This window comes from Martes martes (genome assembly GCF_963455335.1).
Source record: "Martes martes genome assembly, chromosome: 1".
NCBI lineage: Eukaryota > Metazoa > Chordata > Mammalia > Carnivora > Mustelidae > Martes > Martes martes.
In genome coordinates, this window is record NC_137888.1 from 10,461,070 (window position 1) to 10,477,230 (window position 16,161).

Genomic DNA, 16,161 nt, shown 5'->3' on the forward strand with positions numbered 1-16,161 from the left:
TTGGTTAAGCTTCTGCGTTCGGTTCAGGTGATGATCCCAGTGTCCTGGGATCAAGCCCTGCCTGGGGTTCCCTGCTCAGCGGGGAGTCTGCTTCTTCCTCTGCCCCTCCCCCAACCTGTGTGCTCCCTCCTTCTCTCACAAAAATAAAATCTTTTTCTAAAAAAGTCATTAAAAATGGTTCTTTTCCTTTCAAAATTAACCCTGTCAGCTCTAACATTCTGTACCCCATGGGCCTCCCACAAGGCCCTGACTAAAACTTGTTCTAAGATGTGGGTTCTCACCTTGGCTTCCCTTAAGAATCATGTAGACAGGGCGCCTGGGTGACTCAGTCGTTAATCGGCTGCCTTTGGCTCAGGTCATGATCCCAGGGTCCTGGGATGAGTCCCGCATCAGGCTCCCTGCTCAGCAGGAAGCCTGCTTCTCCCTCTCCTACTCCCCCTGCTTGTGTCTGCTCTTGCTGTCTTCCTGTCAAATAAATAAATAAAATCTTATTTAAAAAAAAAAAAGAGAGAATCATGTAGACACTTGGAAAAATCTTTTTTAAAAAGACTTCTATTTATTTACTTGAGAGAGAGTTTGAGCAGGAGGAAGGGCAGAAGGAGAGAGAGAATCTCAAGCAGACTCCTCACTGAGTGTGGAACCCAACATGGGGTTCAATCCCATGACCCTGAGATCATGACCTGAGCCAAAATCAAGAGTCACATGCTTAACTGACTGAGCCACCCAGGCACCCCCACTTGTAAAAATCTTGAAGTTGCGTAGACCTATCCTAGACCAATTCCATCAGAACCTCTGAGCTTGGGGCCCAGATCGAAACAATTTCATAGAGCTCCCCAGATGATTCTTCCATGTACCCCATTGAAGACCAGGCAGGCCCTAGAGGAAACTTTAAACTCGGGCGGCTGGTTCTTATCTGCCAGATGAGGGCTCACAGAGAAGTTGGAGGTGGGAATTTTGCCTCAGCCAATGAGGCAAGAGGTGAGCTAAGGACAGTTGAAGAGAATTCGGTAGTTCCCCTGACTGCTAGTTCAGCTCCTTCCCAGCAGTGGGAACTGGGAATAACGTGGGAAGAGGGCTGTGGGAGGCGTGCATAGTGGGAAGCGTTGTCACTCCAGGCCTGGCCTGACGAAGGCGTTCCCTGGGAGCTGGTCACTCAGTTGCCGAGAAAACAGGAAGCATATCCGGAGGTGGGTGTCCCACACCGGGGCCCGGGTAATTAAAATCCATGCACGTGTGTATACACATGCACACACACACACTCATGTAAACACACCCCCCATCGACACATACACACATGTATTTCCACACACATATACACATTCTAGACACACACACACACCCACAAACACACACACACTTACATCTACACTCACACACATCTTACTTGTTCCACAAGAAAAACATCAAATTTTAGGGCAAACGAAACTCAGCCTTTGCCTGATCCAATTCTCTCATTATACACGTGAGGAAAAGAAGCCCCAGAGGGGATCAAGGAATTGGAGAAGCCCCCATGGTCCCTCCCCGTCAACTCTCCTTAGCTCTATTAAGAATCCATTTTGTAGGAAGAGAGGCAACAGAGAATTCTTCTCTGGGTCGGCAAGGCAAGGAGAAGGAGCCCCTTTGCCTTCTCTTCCTAAACACTTTGTCCTGACAATGAAGCACGAATCCTTCCAACACCATGGGCTGCACGGAGGGCTCCCCATGGTGCTTCCGGGAGAGGGCCCAGGGCTGTTCCCAGAACTCAGTGCCCACAAACATTATTGTTATCACCCCCAGTCACTGGCCAAGCAGGGGCTTTGTGACCTCCCACGCCAAGACGCATTTCATTGGGAGTATCTTCCCAAGAGCAAGCTTGGGGAGGAGGTCGGAAGTCTGACATATAACCACTCACACATGTACAGGGGCAGATCGCTTGTGAGTTGCAAAGTTGGGTTCGTTCTCAGCCCTTTTCCCTTCCTGCTCTGCCTCCCGTAGGAGATGCCAGGCTCTGGGCCTTGGACTAGGTTCAAGGGGCCTGGTCAGAGTCCGAGGGCAGCTGCTCCCCCTGTGTATGGGAGACCGTGTTGCTGGCCCTGTGGAGGGACAGAAGGCCAGCGCTGCCGAGCAGAGACAATGGGGCAGAGCTATCCCCCAGCCCAGCCCAGAGCCTCTGTCTTAGGTGGGGGTTCTGGGGGTCTTCGACTTGTTTGTCCTTGGTCCCCCTCTGAATGTGACTGGGCCTCCTGGGCAGTGGCATTGGGCACGCCTAGAGGTGCTCAGCCCCAGCAAGTCTCCAGGGCCCAGGTGATGGGACCACAAGAATTGGATCTGAGTGTCTCCTGGGGTTCTCATAGTGAGCAGCGTGGACGGGTGACTTCAATGCCCTGCCAGTGCTCTAACCTTGGGAATGGGGTGGGTGAGGAGCCCCAACAACGACTGAGTCTAGTGTCATGGATCAAAATAAACATGATGTTTCCTGTGCAACTAAACTTAAGGAGTAAGAGTCAAACTAGCACACATACACATATCTATTCATATGTATGGCAACTGCTTTAGTTCTGTTTGTTTGTTTTGGGGTTTGGGATTTTTTTTGTTTTGTTTTGTTTTGTTTTGTTTTTTTGGTGCAACCAGTTTCCAGATGTTTTCTTTCTCTCTCTTTCTTCTTCTTCTTTTTTTAATCCTAAGCATGATTTGTGTCGGGCAGAAATCAATAAAATTATAGCAATCCTCACCAAGTTTAAGATGCCCCTACAACCCCTCCCCTTGTGAATTCGAGTTAGGACTTTCACTTTTTGTCTTTGAATCAAACAAACTTGATTTTCCAATTATACAAAATTAATTTAAAGAAATACACCACAGTGTTCTACCTTACAATATCAGTTATCCAGGCTGTAGAGAAGAAAGAAGAATTTTCTAGAAAAGCAGAGGGTAGTTACTATTAGGACTGAGGGAGAAGGCTATGATTGGGAAGGGGCATGGGGTGCTTCTGGGGCTGGCAAGGCCTCCTTTCCTGGGAGGCGATTACGGTGTTGCTGGTAAGTCACCATGAACACAGATCCAGACCGCCCCCTGGTGGTCCCTCCATCACCCTCCAACATCTCCAAAGTGGGAAGTGACCTGGGTGGTCATGTCCTCTCTCCCAGGCCCTCAGGAGCTCCCAGTGGAACCTACAGCCAAGGAGGGGAAGCGAAGGAGATACAGAATCAAGGGAAGAAGAAAAAAGGAAGGTTTTGGGGGTTTCTTTGATTGTGTGTGGTGCAATGGTTTGTTTGAGTCCAGACCCCTTGGCTACCTGGTCAGGCTACTTCTTGGTCCTGTCCAGATGCTGGCAAGGTCTCCACCTAGGCCAGTGAGGGTAGGGTGCAGAAGGAGTCTTTGCCAGGGCTGCTGTGGCTTGGCTTTGCCTCCCTCTGTTGGTCACTCTGACTCCAGGACCCCCTCTCCAGTAACCTTCAAGGCCTGGTGGGCACCCCACTTGGAGCCCACCTGGGCCCAGCCCCATGACTCCTCCTTTGGCTGGTTCCTCCAAACCCACGGCTCCTGTGCCCTCTCTAAAAATAACCCCCAAGGGCATCTAAATGTGTGCATTTTGTTCCGCATTCCTCTTGTCATTTTTTTTCAAATTCTATGGCCAGGGGCGCCTGGCTGGCTCAGTGGGTTAAGCCTCTGCCTTCAGCTCAGGTCATGGTCTCAGGGTCCTGGGATCGAGCCCCACATCGGGCTCTCTGCTCAGCAGGGAGCCTGCTTCCCCCTCTCCCTCTGCTTGCCTCTCTGCCTGCTTGTGATCTCTGTCTGTCAAATAAATAAATAAAATCTTTAAAAAAAAATTCTATGGCCAGATTTACTTATAATTAATGAAGTTAAAACAGTGAAGTGCCCTTTTTGCCTCAAATTGGCGAAAATTAAAGATTACTAATTTCAAGTGGTGGTAGCAATCCGAGGAGTCCAAATTGGTAAAAACTTTTTAGTGGATGATTTGGCAATATCTACCAATATTTAAACCATTAATGACTTTGACCTCTCCTTTTCCCTGCCATCTATAGGTGCATACATCAGACCTTTGCAACTATGAGGAGGTATTCATCATAGCATTATTTGAGATAGCAAAGACCTTGAAGCTATCTAGGTAACCACAAAATAGGGCATTTGCCAAATAGAATGTGTCACTTCGAAACAATGGAATATAATATAACCATTAAAAACAATGAGGTTTTCCATATTAATGACATGGGAAAATGTCCGTGATTTATTGTGAGGTTTACAAAAGCAAGTTACAGAATATAGAGTATGATTCTTTTTTTTTTTAATCAAACGTCTGTGCCTGGATCTGTATCTATACTCCTAAATCCACCTGTGTCCGAACGACACAGAGCAATTCCAACAGCATTCTGGCTGGTGAGTGAAGCAAGTGTGGATGCAGTAGGAACGAGTGACTTCTGTAAGGCTGGAAATTATCTACAGTACCTATGCATTGTGGTTATAAGTCAAAGGTAATAGAACGTTTTTTTTTTTTTTTTAAGAATGCTCCACACCCAACATGAAGCCCAGTGTGGGGCTTGAACTCTCAACCCTGAGATCAAGACCTAAGCTGAGATCAAGAGTCAGAGGCTCAACTGACTGAGCCACCCAGGTGCCCCAACAATTTTTTTTTTTAATTTCAATTTTGACAGTTAACAGACCCTCCCCTTCCCCAATGCCCACTCTCTTCCTTGCCTCCCCACTTCCTGAAATACCAGGAAGTACTTTCACCTCCCTGGTAGGGGTAAAGATTTAATCAACAGACCACTTAGCAAGAGGAAGTGCACAGACAAGGTATAAACAAAGAGTGTGCTTCCTAAATAGCCATTGGTCCCTCCTCCATGCCCGTGAATTATATTTGCCTCAATACTTCACCATAGGTAGTCTCCCATTTCACAGAGAGAGAAATTGAGGTTACTGAGAGTGGAGCTAAGATTTGACCAGTAGGTTTATCTGGTACCAGAGCCTCTGCCCACGACCCCAGTGCTCAGATTTATTCCGCGTCCCTATACAGCCCAGTAGGGCCACATTCACACCCATCACCTTGATCTGACATCCGCTTGGGCTGGCCATCCTGTCATTTCCCACTCTGAAATGGAATCCACACAAGAAAAGGCAAGATAAGCATTTGATTCTTCTATTTACTAATTAGCAGAACAGTGCAATAGTGCTCCGCAATGTCACCCCCAGGCAACTAACAGGTTTTTTGAGTATTTTTTTAAATTGTGTGTTTGATTTGTTGTTTGATTATTTCAGTACTGTAATGTACTCAAAAATTTTTATACATTTATTCTACTTCAATTTCTTGCAGTCAGTATTTATTTCTTTATTGACTGATGCTCAAATTCTTCCATTGTTGGCCATGGGAGGCTTTTTAAACGGACTCTTAGGTCCTTCCAACAGAACCTGGTAGTCTTTGATGGCTTCCTTGCTTTCAGGCTGGACAAGATGTCCCAAGCTCATCTTGTATATTTCCTTCCCTTAGAACAGAAGGACTTTTGTTTCCCCTAATAGGAGACAATATTAGGGACTGCAGTCTGAGGGGCAGAAGTACACATTCCGGCTGGATCGAGTGTTTTTATGGATTGGGTGTGGCTGGATTGAGTGTTTTGTTTTGTTACTGACATGATAAGTAGGATCATTAGTTTCAGATTTATTTGCATATTTTTGTTTTATCTTTCCTTTTTAACTTTTGTTTTTTAAAAATGCCAAATATTTATATTCTCTGGCTAAAACAATAAAACGAGATATGTTCGGAAAAGTCTATATTTCTTGCTTTTTTTGTCCTTCCTGTTCTACTCCGCCACTTGTAAGTAAGCAATTTTAACTCATACTTGGTTCATTCTTCTGTTTTTCCTAAATGAAAATATAAGAAAGTATGCATATTTATTTATCATTTAGTTATGTGTATATATTTACACAAAACATAACACTTTTTCTTCTATACCTCTGATCACGTTTCTCATATCCATACCCAAACATTGGATGAAAGAAGCAAAGTACTATTGTCTTAGAATTGACTTCGTTGCTTTATATAGTGTCTCACACTGCCATTCCAGAGCCCAGGGGACCTTGGGACAGTGGGAAAGGGAGTGATTGAACAGGGTGACTCTGGGGCCACCACTACCACTTCAACCACAGTAGCCACACCTCTGTTCTACATCTTTGGCTTTCCTATCAAATTTGGTCTGAAAAATGGTCCCCACTATTAAAAGAAATCCTAAGAGAAAATAGCCATAAGCTACTGATCAACCCAAACTCACTGATCCTGGCTTCTGAGAGGCTGTCCAGAGAACACATTCTTCATGTTAACCAGTCTGGGGAAATCTTACTGTCCAGGGTTACCTACATGTGAGTCCCAAGAAAATCATGGTGGGAAGAGAAAGGCTCATCCATTCAACAGTCAAGCGAAGGACCTGTGAAATCACTGACCGTCAAACAGTCAAATCATTCCTTCGCATTGTCATTTGAGGGAATCGGTTTTGCACACTTATGGAACATCTGTTTGGTGTTTTTTTTTTTTTTTTGAAGATTTAATTTATTTACGCGTCAGAGAGGGCACAAGCAGGAGGAGAAGCAGGCTCCCTGCTGAGCAAGACCGTACAGGACTTGATCCCAGGACCTTGGGATCATGACTTGAGTTGAAGGCAGACACTTAACCACCTGAGCCACCCAGGCGCCCCTATGAAGCATCTTTATCTCTAAGAACAAGAAAATACAAAGGCAATTGAAGAGCCTACTGCAATTTTTTAAAAAAACTCTCTTTTGCCTGGAGTATATAAAATTAAAAGTGATTTCCAGATAGGTTACTGAATTAGCTCAAGGTTTGGCATTCCAAAAAAGGCATGCAGGCTGACTTCCTTATACTTTTTGTCGCACCTTCCTCTGCCACCTGTGAACTCCACGTACGTGCAGACTTAAATCACACACCTGTGCAAGTCTCACTGGACGTGTCATAGCTGTACCACTGGTGCCTGGAATAATGCCCAGTGCTTAGTATGTGCTCAATAAATGTATTTGGACTGGATGCATGAATGTAAATATTCCTCTTCATCCTCATGAACCAAATGGAAAGGGGTCATCAATGTAGCTCTTTGCTATTAAAAGATTGTTGTGGTAGGTAGGATTGTGTCCTCCTCACCCAAATTATATGTCAAAGCCCTAACCTCAGCCCCAGTACCTCAGAATGTGACTCTATTTGGAAAGAGGGTCTTTAAAGAGGTGATTGAAGTAAAATGAGATCCTATGGGGGGGCCCTAAACCAACAGGTCTAATGACCGTAGGAAGAGATTAGGCTAGAGCCGTATGTGCCCACAGAAGGAAGGCCATGTGAGGACACAGCAAGAAGGCAGCCACCTACAAGCCCAGGAGGGAGACCTCAGAAGAAGGAACCACAAACCTGCCGACACTTTGGTCTTGGACTTCCAGCCTCCAGAAACATGAGAAAATGAATTTGTTGTTTAAGCCACCAATCTGGTATTTTGTTATGGCAGCCCTACCAAACTAATGCAATTGCCAGTCTGTGTCCCAATCCATGGGAAAAACGATGTCAAAGAAACATTTTTTTATAGTTAGCGTTTCCCATATCATATAAGCCAGAAGAAAATTGTACTGAGTATGTGTTTCATGGTGCTTTGAAAGCCAAAGTGTATCTCTGTGACTAGGCTAGTTGTAAGAAAGCCCTTTGTGAGGTCATCATGCCACTTTTGCCAGATGGGCACAGAGAAAGACATGCAAGCTTTTAAAAACACTGGAGGAGACACCATGCCTCACTTTGCAAACACTCTTTTGAGAAACATCATTACCAGAAATTCATTTGATAACATCAGGAGGAAGCAATGTCTCCAATATTTGAAAACCCTGAGAACGCTGCAATATGATGGATTTAAGACCATATATTTTGGAGAAACCGATATCGCTGAAAGTCTTGTAACTGGAGAAGACCTAAGTGATGGGTATTTCGTGCAAACTCCAACATGGTGTATTGTGCATGCTGGCGGTAGACACGGATGGGTGCCTTGGAAGTATCAGATGTTCCTAAGAGATGAGTTATGCATCAAACAGGAAGACAGCCTCTTCTTTGAGTTCTGTGATGTGGTGAAGAAGACCTATGGGAAGTGTGCCATTGTGGTCAAAGAGAGAAGGCAGCAGGACAAGATGAGGCCAAACGTAGATGAAGAGCCCGAGGTCCAGGTCCATGCTCCATCTGTCATTAACTTAACGAGCATTGTGTGTTGCCCTGAGGTGGCCAAGTCCTGTGGCCATGAACTACTCTCTCTGCCTTCCCCTTACAATTACCTAAACCCTTTAGACTCAGCCTGGTCTTCTCTGAAATGGTTTATCATCAATAACAGAAAGGAGTTTTGTTTTCACTACATTGACAGTGTCTATTCTTACCAGTATATACTTCTCAGCTATTTAATTAGCAAAGGGATTGAAAGGATAAACCTAAGCAAATGGAAAACAATAACCAACAAAGTACGGAGATGGGAAAACTACTACCTTGGTAAATTTTCTTAAGGGTGATTCCTCTTACAAGCGGTTGGAACCATGCTATGGGCATAGTCTTTGTCAAGTCTGCTGGGCTCGACTCTGGACCACGGCAGCCCAAGATGCTCCAACAGCAACCTCACAGAGATGCTGTGAGGACTGAGGTTTCTAAGGCTGTTGGCAAAGTGCTTTAGGTTTACCGGAGGTTCCATTAAAGCTTGTTGGTAAATTAGGGATCTCGACTCCCATCTTGTTAAGGCCACCTTGAGAGCTATGTTAATGAGAGGATTCCAACTAACCCAGCCCAAAGGAGCTCAGTTGTGAGCAGGGGTGAGCAGAGCTAAGGGCTGTGTAGTCGAAATTTAGGTCAGAACCAAGTGTGTGGTCACCAAAAGTTGAAAATAGTGTGTCAACCAGTTTCAGCCAACCAAAATAGTCTACAGGGAGACAGTTTGCCATGAGCAGGAGATGTGGTCCAGACAGTGGCTGAGCAGGTTCATTGCTTTCCATTGCTTGTCAGAGGCTAAGTAAGAGACATCTGAGGAGAAACTTCATCCAGATGCTCAAGGCAAGTTGGTGGTTCCAGTAAGGCACCTGGAAAGCTATAACCATTGGTTGATTCAACTGGGACTTGGTAGGTGAACAGGTGAAGTGATTGGGGGTCTGTGGAGCCCACTTACCTAATATTTCATCCCAGCTCCAAGAATCCCACCAGGAAGTTGTTAGACTTTGCCATGGAGTTGCATCTTGGGGCCCCGAGAGCTGAGACACCTGCACACCTTACTCAAGTTTAAGGCCATTGCTAATGCAGATTGTAGGGATTTGTGGTAGTATGTTTCACCTTTATTGAAAAAGACCTGCCTCCAATTAAACATATCAGAAATTTCACTCCCATTTATATATATTCAGGTGGTAATTTTACAACAGACATAATTATTCCAGAGTGTGTCAAAAACAACTCATGAAAATCTCTACCTAACTCCTAACAGAATTACCCATCTGTGAGATTGTGAGGCCAGGTTCCTGATAGCCAATTGCAGAAAACATCAGATGATTTCCTTGTCTTCCTGCCCTGTTTCCTTCCAGGACCTCCCTGAATTATTCAGAAATAGGTGGTCCGATGAGACTCGATGTTCAATGCTTTTCAGCAGTCAAGTAGCAGACTTCTGCATCATTTTGTTGTCATGCATTTTATCTGGGGATGAACCCGTTGCACCTGCAAGCGCCAAACCCCCAGAACCAGGCAATCTCAGTTATTGCATTGCCCACTTCCCAGCCAGCGAGCTGTGTTTGTCTCCTGTGGCTGCTGTAACAAATACCACAAATTTGGTGGCCCCAAACAACAGACACTGTCTCCCAGTTCTGGAAGCCAGAAGTTTGAAATCAGTTCCACTCCATCAAAATCAAGGTGTGGGCAGGGCCATCCTCCCTCTAGAGGCTCTGAGAACCAGTTCCTTGTTCTTCTGGCTCCTGGTGGCCGCTGGCCTTCCTTGGCTGGTGGCCACAAGGATCCAATCCCTGCTTCTGTGGCCACATTATTTTCTCCACTTCTGAGTCTAATTTCCCCTCTGCCTCCCTCTTGTAAGGACACCCGTAATGGCACATGGGGCCCATCCACATGGAGACGGGAAAACTACTACCTCAAAATCATTAATGGAATCCCATCAGCAGAGGTGCTTTTTCCATACAAGGTAACGTTTCACAGTTTCCGAGGATTAGGAGTTTGATACCTTTGGGGACCATTATTTAGTTGGCCACAGATGCTGATGCAAGTCTTCTGCGAACTGGAATATGGCATTGCCCATCAGCGATTAACTGGTGAAACAGCTCTAATCCTGTGCTATGTTTCTGGGGTCTTCTCCACTATCTAAAACTGTAAGTTTTAGAATTTAGGTTCCTTGAGAGCAGGGAATAGGACTCAAACCTCCTTGGTGACTTCAATGCACTGACATTTGCCAGCTACCCTGTGTAGCTGGCCTGGGTTTTGGGGTATGAGTGTGCTTTGTCCCTACTTCACACTTATTATACATCTGCCCAGAGTCTGCATAGTCATAAGCACTGACAGCTACACATCCTTAACTCACTTAGTCCTCCCAACAGACCGTGATGGAAAAACCACTGTTTTCACTGTGTAAACTAAGGCACAGAGCGGTCACATAACTCACTCCAGTGCAGAGGAGCTGAAGTTCACACCCAGCATTCACACGCACAGCCATTTTTCACGCTGCCTCTCTACTACTGGGCAGCTCATCTAACTCCATAACTACCCCGTCGTGGAGGTTCTCTCATTTCCCCATGTTACAGGTGAGGAAACTGAGATGTTAAGAGGTCACGCAAGCCAGTCAGACGCTAAAGCCCGTGTGCCTAAGCACCATGCTTGGATTCGTGGCTGGAGCCCAGCGTTTTGTTCTTCTTTCCCACAGCTCATGTGCCACAAGAGTTGCCTCTGGCAGCCGACAAAGTGGCCATCTCCAAGAGGACCCCTCAACAAAAAGAGGTTTCAAAGGGATTTCAATGCAGAATTGAGCAAGAGGCAGAGCGCCTTGCAAAGACATTATTTCGCAGGGAGGGCAAAGACATGGAAGGTTTTTAAGGTTCTCAGGCAAATAAGCTAAACCAAGAGGAGCTATTTTTGTGTGAAAACCAAAATAATCTAAGAAGTTTAGGGTCCTTTTCCCTTGGGACCTTGTTTCGTCTTTCGGAAGGCGAGGAGAGGAAAGAGATGTCAGGACAACCAGAGAGATCAAAAGGACCTCCTTTAATGTGTGATTTCGTTACGTAATACTGTATGCATGATTAAGAAAGGCTGCTTAATACTAAGCATGGGAACTTCCAGCAGAAAGTAATGGAAAGTACACTGGGCTTTGGGAATCCAGTAGACCTTGCTGGAATCTCAAGTTTCCAGCTTATGAACTATGAGGCTTTGGCCAAGTTAATTCACTGGCTTGAGGTTCAGTTGACTCATTAGTAAACGAGGTTTGAAGACTTTTTTTTTTTATTTTTAAAGATTTTTAAAATTTTTCATTAGAGAGAGAATGCACACAAGCAGGGAGAGGGGCAGAGTGAGAGGGAGTAGCAGGCTCCCCGCTGAGCAGGGAGTCCCGATGCGGGGCTCGATCCCAGGACCCTGAAATCATGACGTGAGCCAAAGGCAGATGCTTAACAAACTGAGCCACCCAGGTGCCCCGGGTTGAGGACTTTAAGACGCTTCTCATAAGCTACACCACTAAACCACATTTGGCACCTTCTGGGTGCCCCATACACTCAAGCTTCTGTTGTTATAGTCCAGGCTGGGAGCCAGCAAGTGTGCCCACACTCATACCTGATGTCACTGACCTCATCTCCTTTTCACTCTCTAGGGGAAATTCTTGCTGCTTTTTATCACCAGGACCCAATGGGAGCAGACACATTTTAAGATACTTTGATCAAAGGAACTTTGTTCTCTGGCATTTCTTTTAAGACCATCTGTGACAGGTCAGGCAGCTAATGAGAATAAGTTTTGTCTGGTGGGGTGACAGGGAGGATGGTGAGCAGAGCCAAGACTCTTCGAGAGCAAACTTGTGTTGTGTTTATATGAACCGAAGAGTAAGTAATGAGGCACAGCAGTCTTGGGTGCGTGGACAAGTTCCCTGGAAGAGCTTTCATGATGTTGGTGGAGCTGTTGTCCTTCTGCAGTTGGCTGATGAGACACCGCATCCTCTCTGGCCCTTTACCTACCAACAACCGTATCCTCACTCCCTCTCCATGGACATGGTGTCTCCCAAGTAGGTGGTGTGTCAGAATGATCTGTCCCAAAATGAACCTAAAAGTAAACGGGTAAATGGAGCTGGATGCCCAGTGGATCCCACCTTGTCTCCCAAGGAAGGTCCAAGCTCAGCTGGGTTGAAGGAGCTGCACCTGGCCAGTCGGGGGGCTCAGTTGCCCACCCAGGCAGTACACACTCCTTCCATTTGTGGTTGTTTTATACATACAAACTGTTTGTACATACTTGGCCTCATTCAGTTTAGACCATCAGCCTGTACACAGGCAGGGCAGTGATCATGGAGGTCATTTATAAATGAAGGCAAGTCCAGGCAGTCACTGACTCACCTAGGGGCATGCACACCTGTAGCGACAGGAAGGCCAGAACCAGAAGCCACATCTTCTTCTCAAGGAGTCCTCACACCTGTCTCTAGCTGGCTTCATGAGGTGGTTAGGATTAGGTCAAGCTGTGAGTAGTGGAGACCCAAACACCGAGTTAAGAAGGTGGTTAAGAAGGTAGACACCACTACAATCAAGAAGCGCCAGAGGGAAAGTTCAAGGCCAATAGGATGGATCAATGGTCATCAGGAATTCAGAGTCCTCTTTTTACTCCATTGTCCTAATCTGGTTTCATCCTCATAGTCCCAAATGGCTGCTGAGTTCAAGTCATTGCATTAACACTCCAGGCAGCAAAGGAGAAAGGAAGGGAGAAGAGTTCATTTCTCCCCTTCTTAAGGGGACTTCCTGGAAGTTTCACATAACACTTCCACTTGAATCTCATTGGCAAGACTTAGTTGCAAGGGAAGCTGGGGAGGCAATGTGGGCTGCTAAAATCATGATTCTATTAGTAGGGAGAAGAGGAGGAGGAATACTGAGGTAGGCAACTGGCAGTCTTGGCCACATTCCCTTCTCCCCTTCCTTTTGGTGTTACAGTCATCCACTCATCAACATTCCAGCACCTTCTGGAAAAGAGGTACCAAAGAAGAATCTCGGGCCCTCAAGACATTCAGAGTCATGGCTTCCAAGGCCTTCAGGGCCTGGTTCCTAGATGGCCCCCCTGGGCCCCCTCCCACTTCCTCCTGCAGCAGGTCGCCCTTCCTCTGTGTGTCCTTCAGCCTTGACCATGCTCCAGCTTCCTCCTTCCAGAAAAGCCTTTCCTTCAATCCTGCCTTCCCCGATGGCTACCAAGGTCTCTCTCCCCTCCCTGCAGGCAGGCCTGCAGCTCACTGCAGTTGGGAATCACATGACACTTCTTTTGCAGTTTTCAAGTTATCAGCTCTGTGTTTTCAGGGGAAGTATCTCCAAATTTAGTCTGATAGGGCAAACTGCGAATCTGAAAAAAAAGCACAATCTATACATTAGAGAGGGCCCCAAACATCTGGAAACACACGGAAAATACTGAGCCAGTGATTTGAGAACTAGCCAGTTATTTGTAACGAACACGTTGCGCAGAAACCTTTCTGTCCTGGCTTTGCAGACACCACACACATGCGCGTGTGCATGTACTCACACACCCCCAGACACACACCCCCAGACAGACAGACAGACACACACGCTTGAAATAACAATGTCAACAGCCCCGTTTCTACTCCCTCGCACCCTCCCTGCTCTGCCGCTCCCCACAGCCTGGCCTCTGTCCCCACCATGTTGCTCACACTGTCACCCTGCACACTGGCCAACCTACAGCCACACAGACCCAGAGCTCCTGCCCACCTCCCCTTCCCCTGTGCAGGAGTGAAGGGGGCTGACCCCTGTCTCTGCCTCTGGCCAGCTGGGAGCCTTAGATGGGGCTATTAACCCCTCTGTGCCTCCGTTTCCTTATTTGAGAAGGGGATAATGACCCCTGGTGGAGGTAACAGGAATAAAGCAGGTGGGAGAGTCAGGGCTGAACAGGGAGTCACGCTGCCTGGCTGTCTCCGGATCTTCCTACCCTGGATGCTCTCTCCCAGGCTTGGCTTCCGGGGCTCATCTCCCTGTCTAAAGCTCATGAGAAGGTCCAAGCACCACCCCCTTGTGATCTCCTGAGGCTGTTCCCTGCACAGATCCCTGGGGTGGGTCTGGGGTCGAGCCCAGGAATCTGCATTTTAAAAGGCCACTCACGTGTGCTCACATTGGAGAACCCGTCCTCAGTTCTCTTTTCCCTCCAGAATCTCTCCATCATCCCCCGGCTTCACCCCGACACACAGGCAACCCACACGGGACAGTGCATGGCAAGGAGCACCCATGTCATTGACTCAGGTGTCAAGGCCAGAGATCTGGAAATCGTCAAACCAAGTCATTCAGACAGCTGTTTCCCTGGAGACCATCATCTGGACACTGTCTGGGGAGAGGTAACCCTTCCTAAAGCACCCGGGAATTTTTGTTTGTACTATTCGGTTCCTGAAATACGTTGTGTCTCTGCCTCGTGAAGCAGAGTACATAAACACAGCTGAACCCTTCCTTAGCGACTAAGGTCATCATTGTGAACATAACGTCCTAATGTGCGGTGTTCCCCGTGTGGGGCTGTGACCGCCATGCAGTGAGTTCTCAGGCTGGGGAGGCTTTACAAGGACCACCTCTCTCCCTCTAAGGTATTTCAATATATCATCAGCTTGAACCCCAACCAATAAAGAGGTGTTAGGGTGGGGCTAGTTAAAGATTAAAGGGGATCTGTGTAAGGGGATCCTGGGGCTCCTCTGTGGACAGAGAACCCAGATTTCAGCTGATGCTCTCTGAAACATCTTTCGGCTACCCAGGGGTGGGCTCCTTCTTCGGGATTTGCTCACGATTGTGGTCCAGAGAGGGGCTGTCTAGCTGCAGTCCACGTGGAGTCCCGGTTGTGGGCTTTCCCAAGCTCTCTATCCACCTACATTCGTCCACGCGTGCAGGCATCCAACCAATTCTTTAAACTTAAACTATCAATCTACTGACTTCAGGCATGCGCAGTGGAACTGTGAGCCCTAACTCCAGGAGGAGCTCCTCATCTCCCCCTAGTGGTGGAAGGGAGTGTGTAAGAAAGGTGACCGGAGCCAAAACCAACACTGTACCAAAATCCCCGGAGTGTGGTCAATGGCTTAAGTTCAATCCTTAGGTCACCCTCCACCAAATTTTCCAAGTTGACCCCATGTTCCACAAATTCCAGAGCCAAGTTTTAAGTCCCCCTAGGAAAGCGTCTCTGTTTAAGATAAACGTGACCATCTAGGGCTTAGGCATAGTTAGAATCTCCAGGGAAAGTCAACAGCCCCTGTCCGTCTGTGGATTTCCGAGGCGCCCAGCAGGGAAGGGAGGGAAGGTGTGGGGTTCGAGGAGTGGATATGGTGTCGGGTGGCCGCCAGGCATGCTGGGAGCCAGGAACACCCTAGATCCGCAGAGAGGGAAAGAACCATCCTGGACCAGGGTGGGCCCATGGTGGGTCAGGCTGACCAGGGCCCCCTAACAAAGGCAGGATGATTGGCCCCGGGCCCAGGGTCGGTTCTGAGCCCAACCTGAGCAAGTCAGGGAAGCAGTGGGGTCGGAGGGCGGAAATCCTAGGGCATTCCACTTCCGTTCTGGTGTCTGTTCACGCCTCACGAGACCCAGGCCACACTGACTGGGGATTAGCAGCTTGTTGGGTCAAGCTACAGATGTAAACGCTGCCTTCTAAATTGTGATTAAGAGCATCAGAAATCACAGTAAAATCTGAGAAAGAGAGAATTCCTTGTACACCTCATTTAAAATTCAAAGTTCCACCAACCTGGGCCGGAGTGGGGAGGACATCTGTTAATATACAGTTGGTCCTTCAACAACGCAGAGGTTAGTGGTGCCAAAGCCCTGTGCAGTCAAAAATCCACCTGTTTTGGGGGCACCTGGGTGGCTCAGTGGGTTAAGCCTCTGCCTTTGGCTCAGGTCATGATCTCAGGGTCCTGGGATCGAGCCCCGCATCAGGCTCTCTGTTTGGCAGGGAGCCTACTTTTT

At 47.2% G+C, this 16,161-nt stretch overlaps 1 protein-coding gene across 1 annotated transcript; it reads left to right on the forward strand.

The window, feature by feature from the left end:
- Positions 1-7,761: 7,761 nt before the first annotated feature.
- On the forward strand, positions 7,762-8,517 carry LOC308348910 (uncharacterized protein C21orf140 homolog; the record flags this gene model as incomplete). Its single annotated transcript, XM_080813367.1, has 1 exon — positions 7,762-8,517. One exon carries the CDS (start codon positions 7,762-7,764, stop codon positions 8,515-8,517), a length of 756 nt encoding a protein of 251 aa, XP_080669493.1.
- Between the last annotated feature and the right edge of the window lie 7,644 nt (positions 8,518-16,161).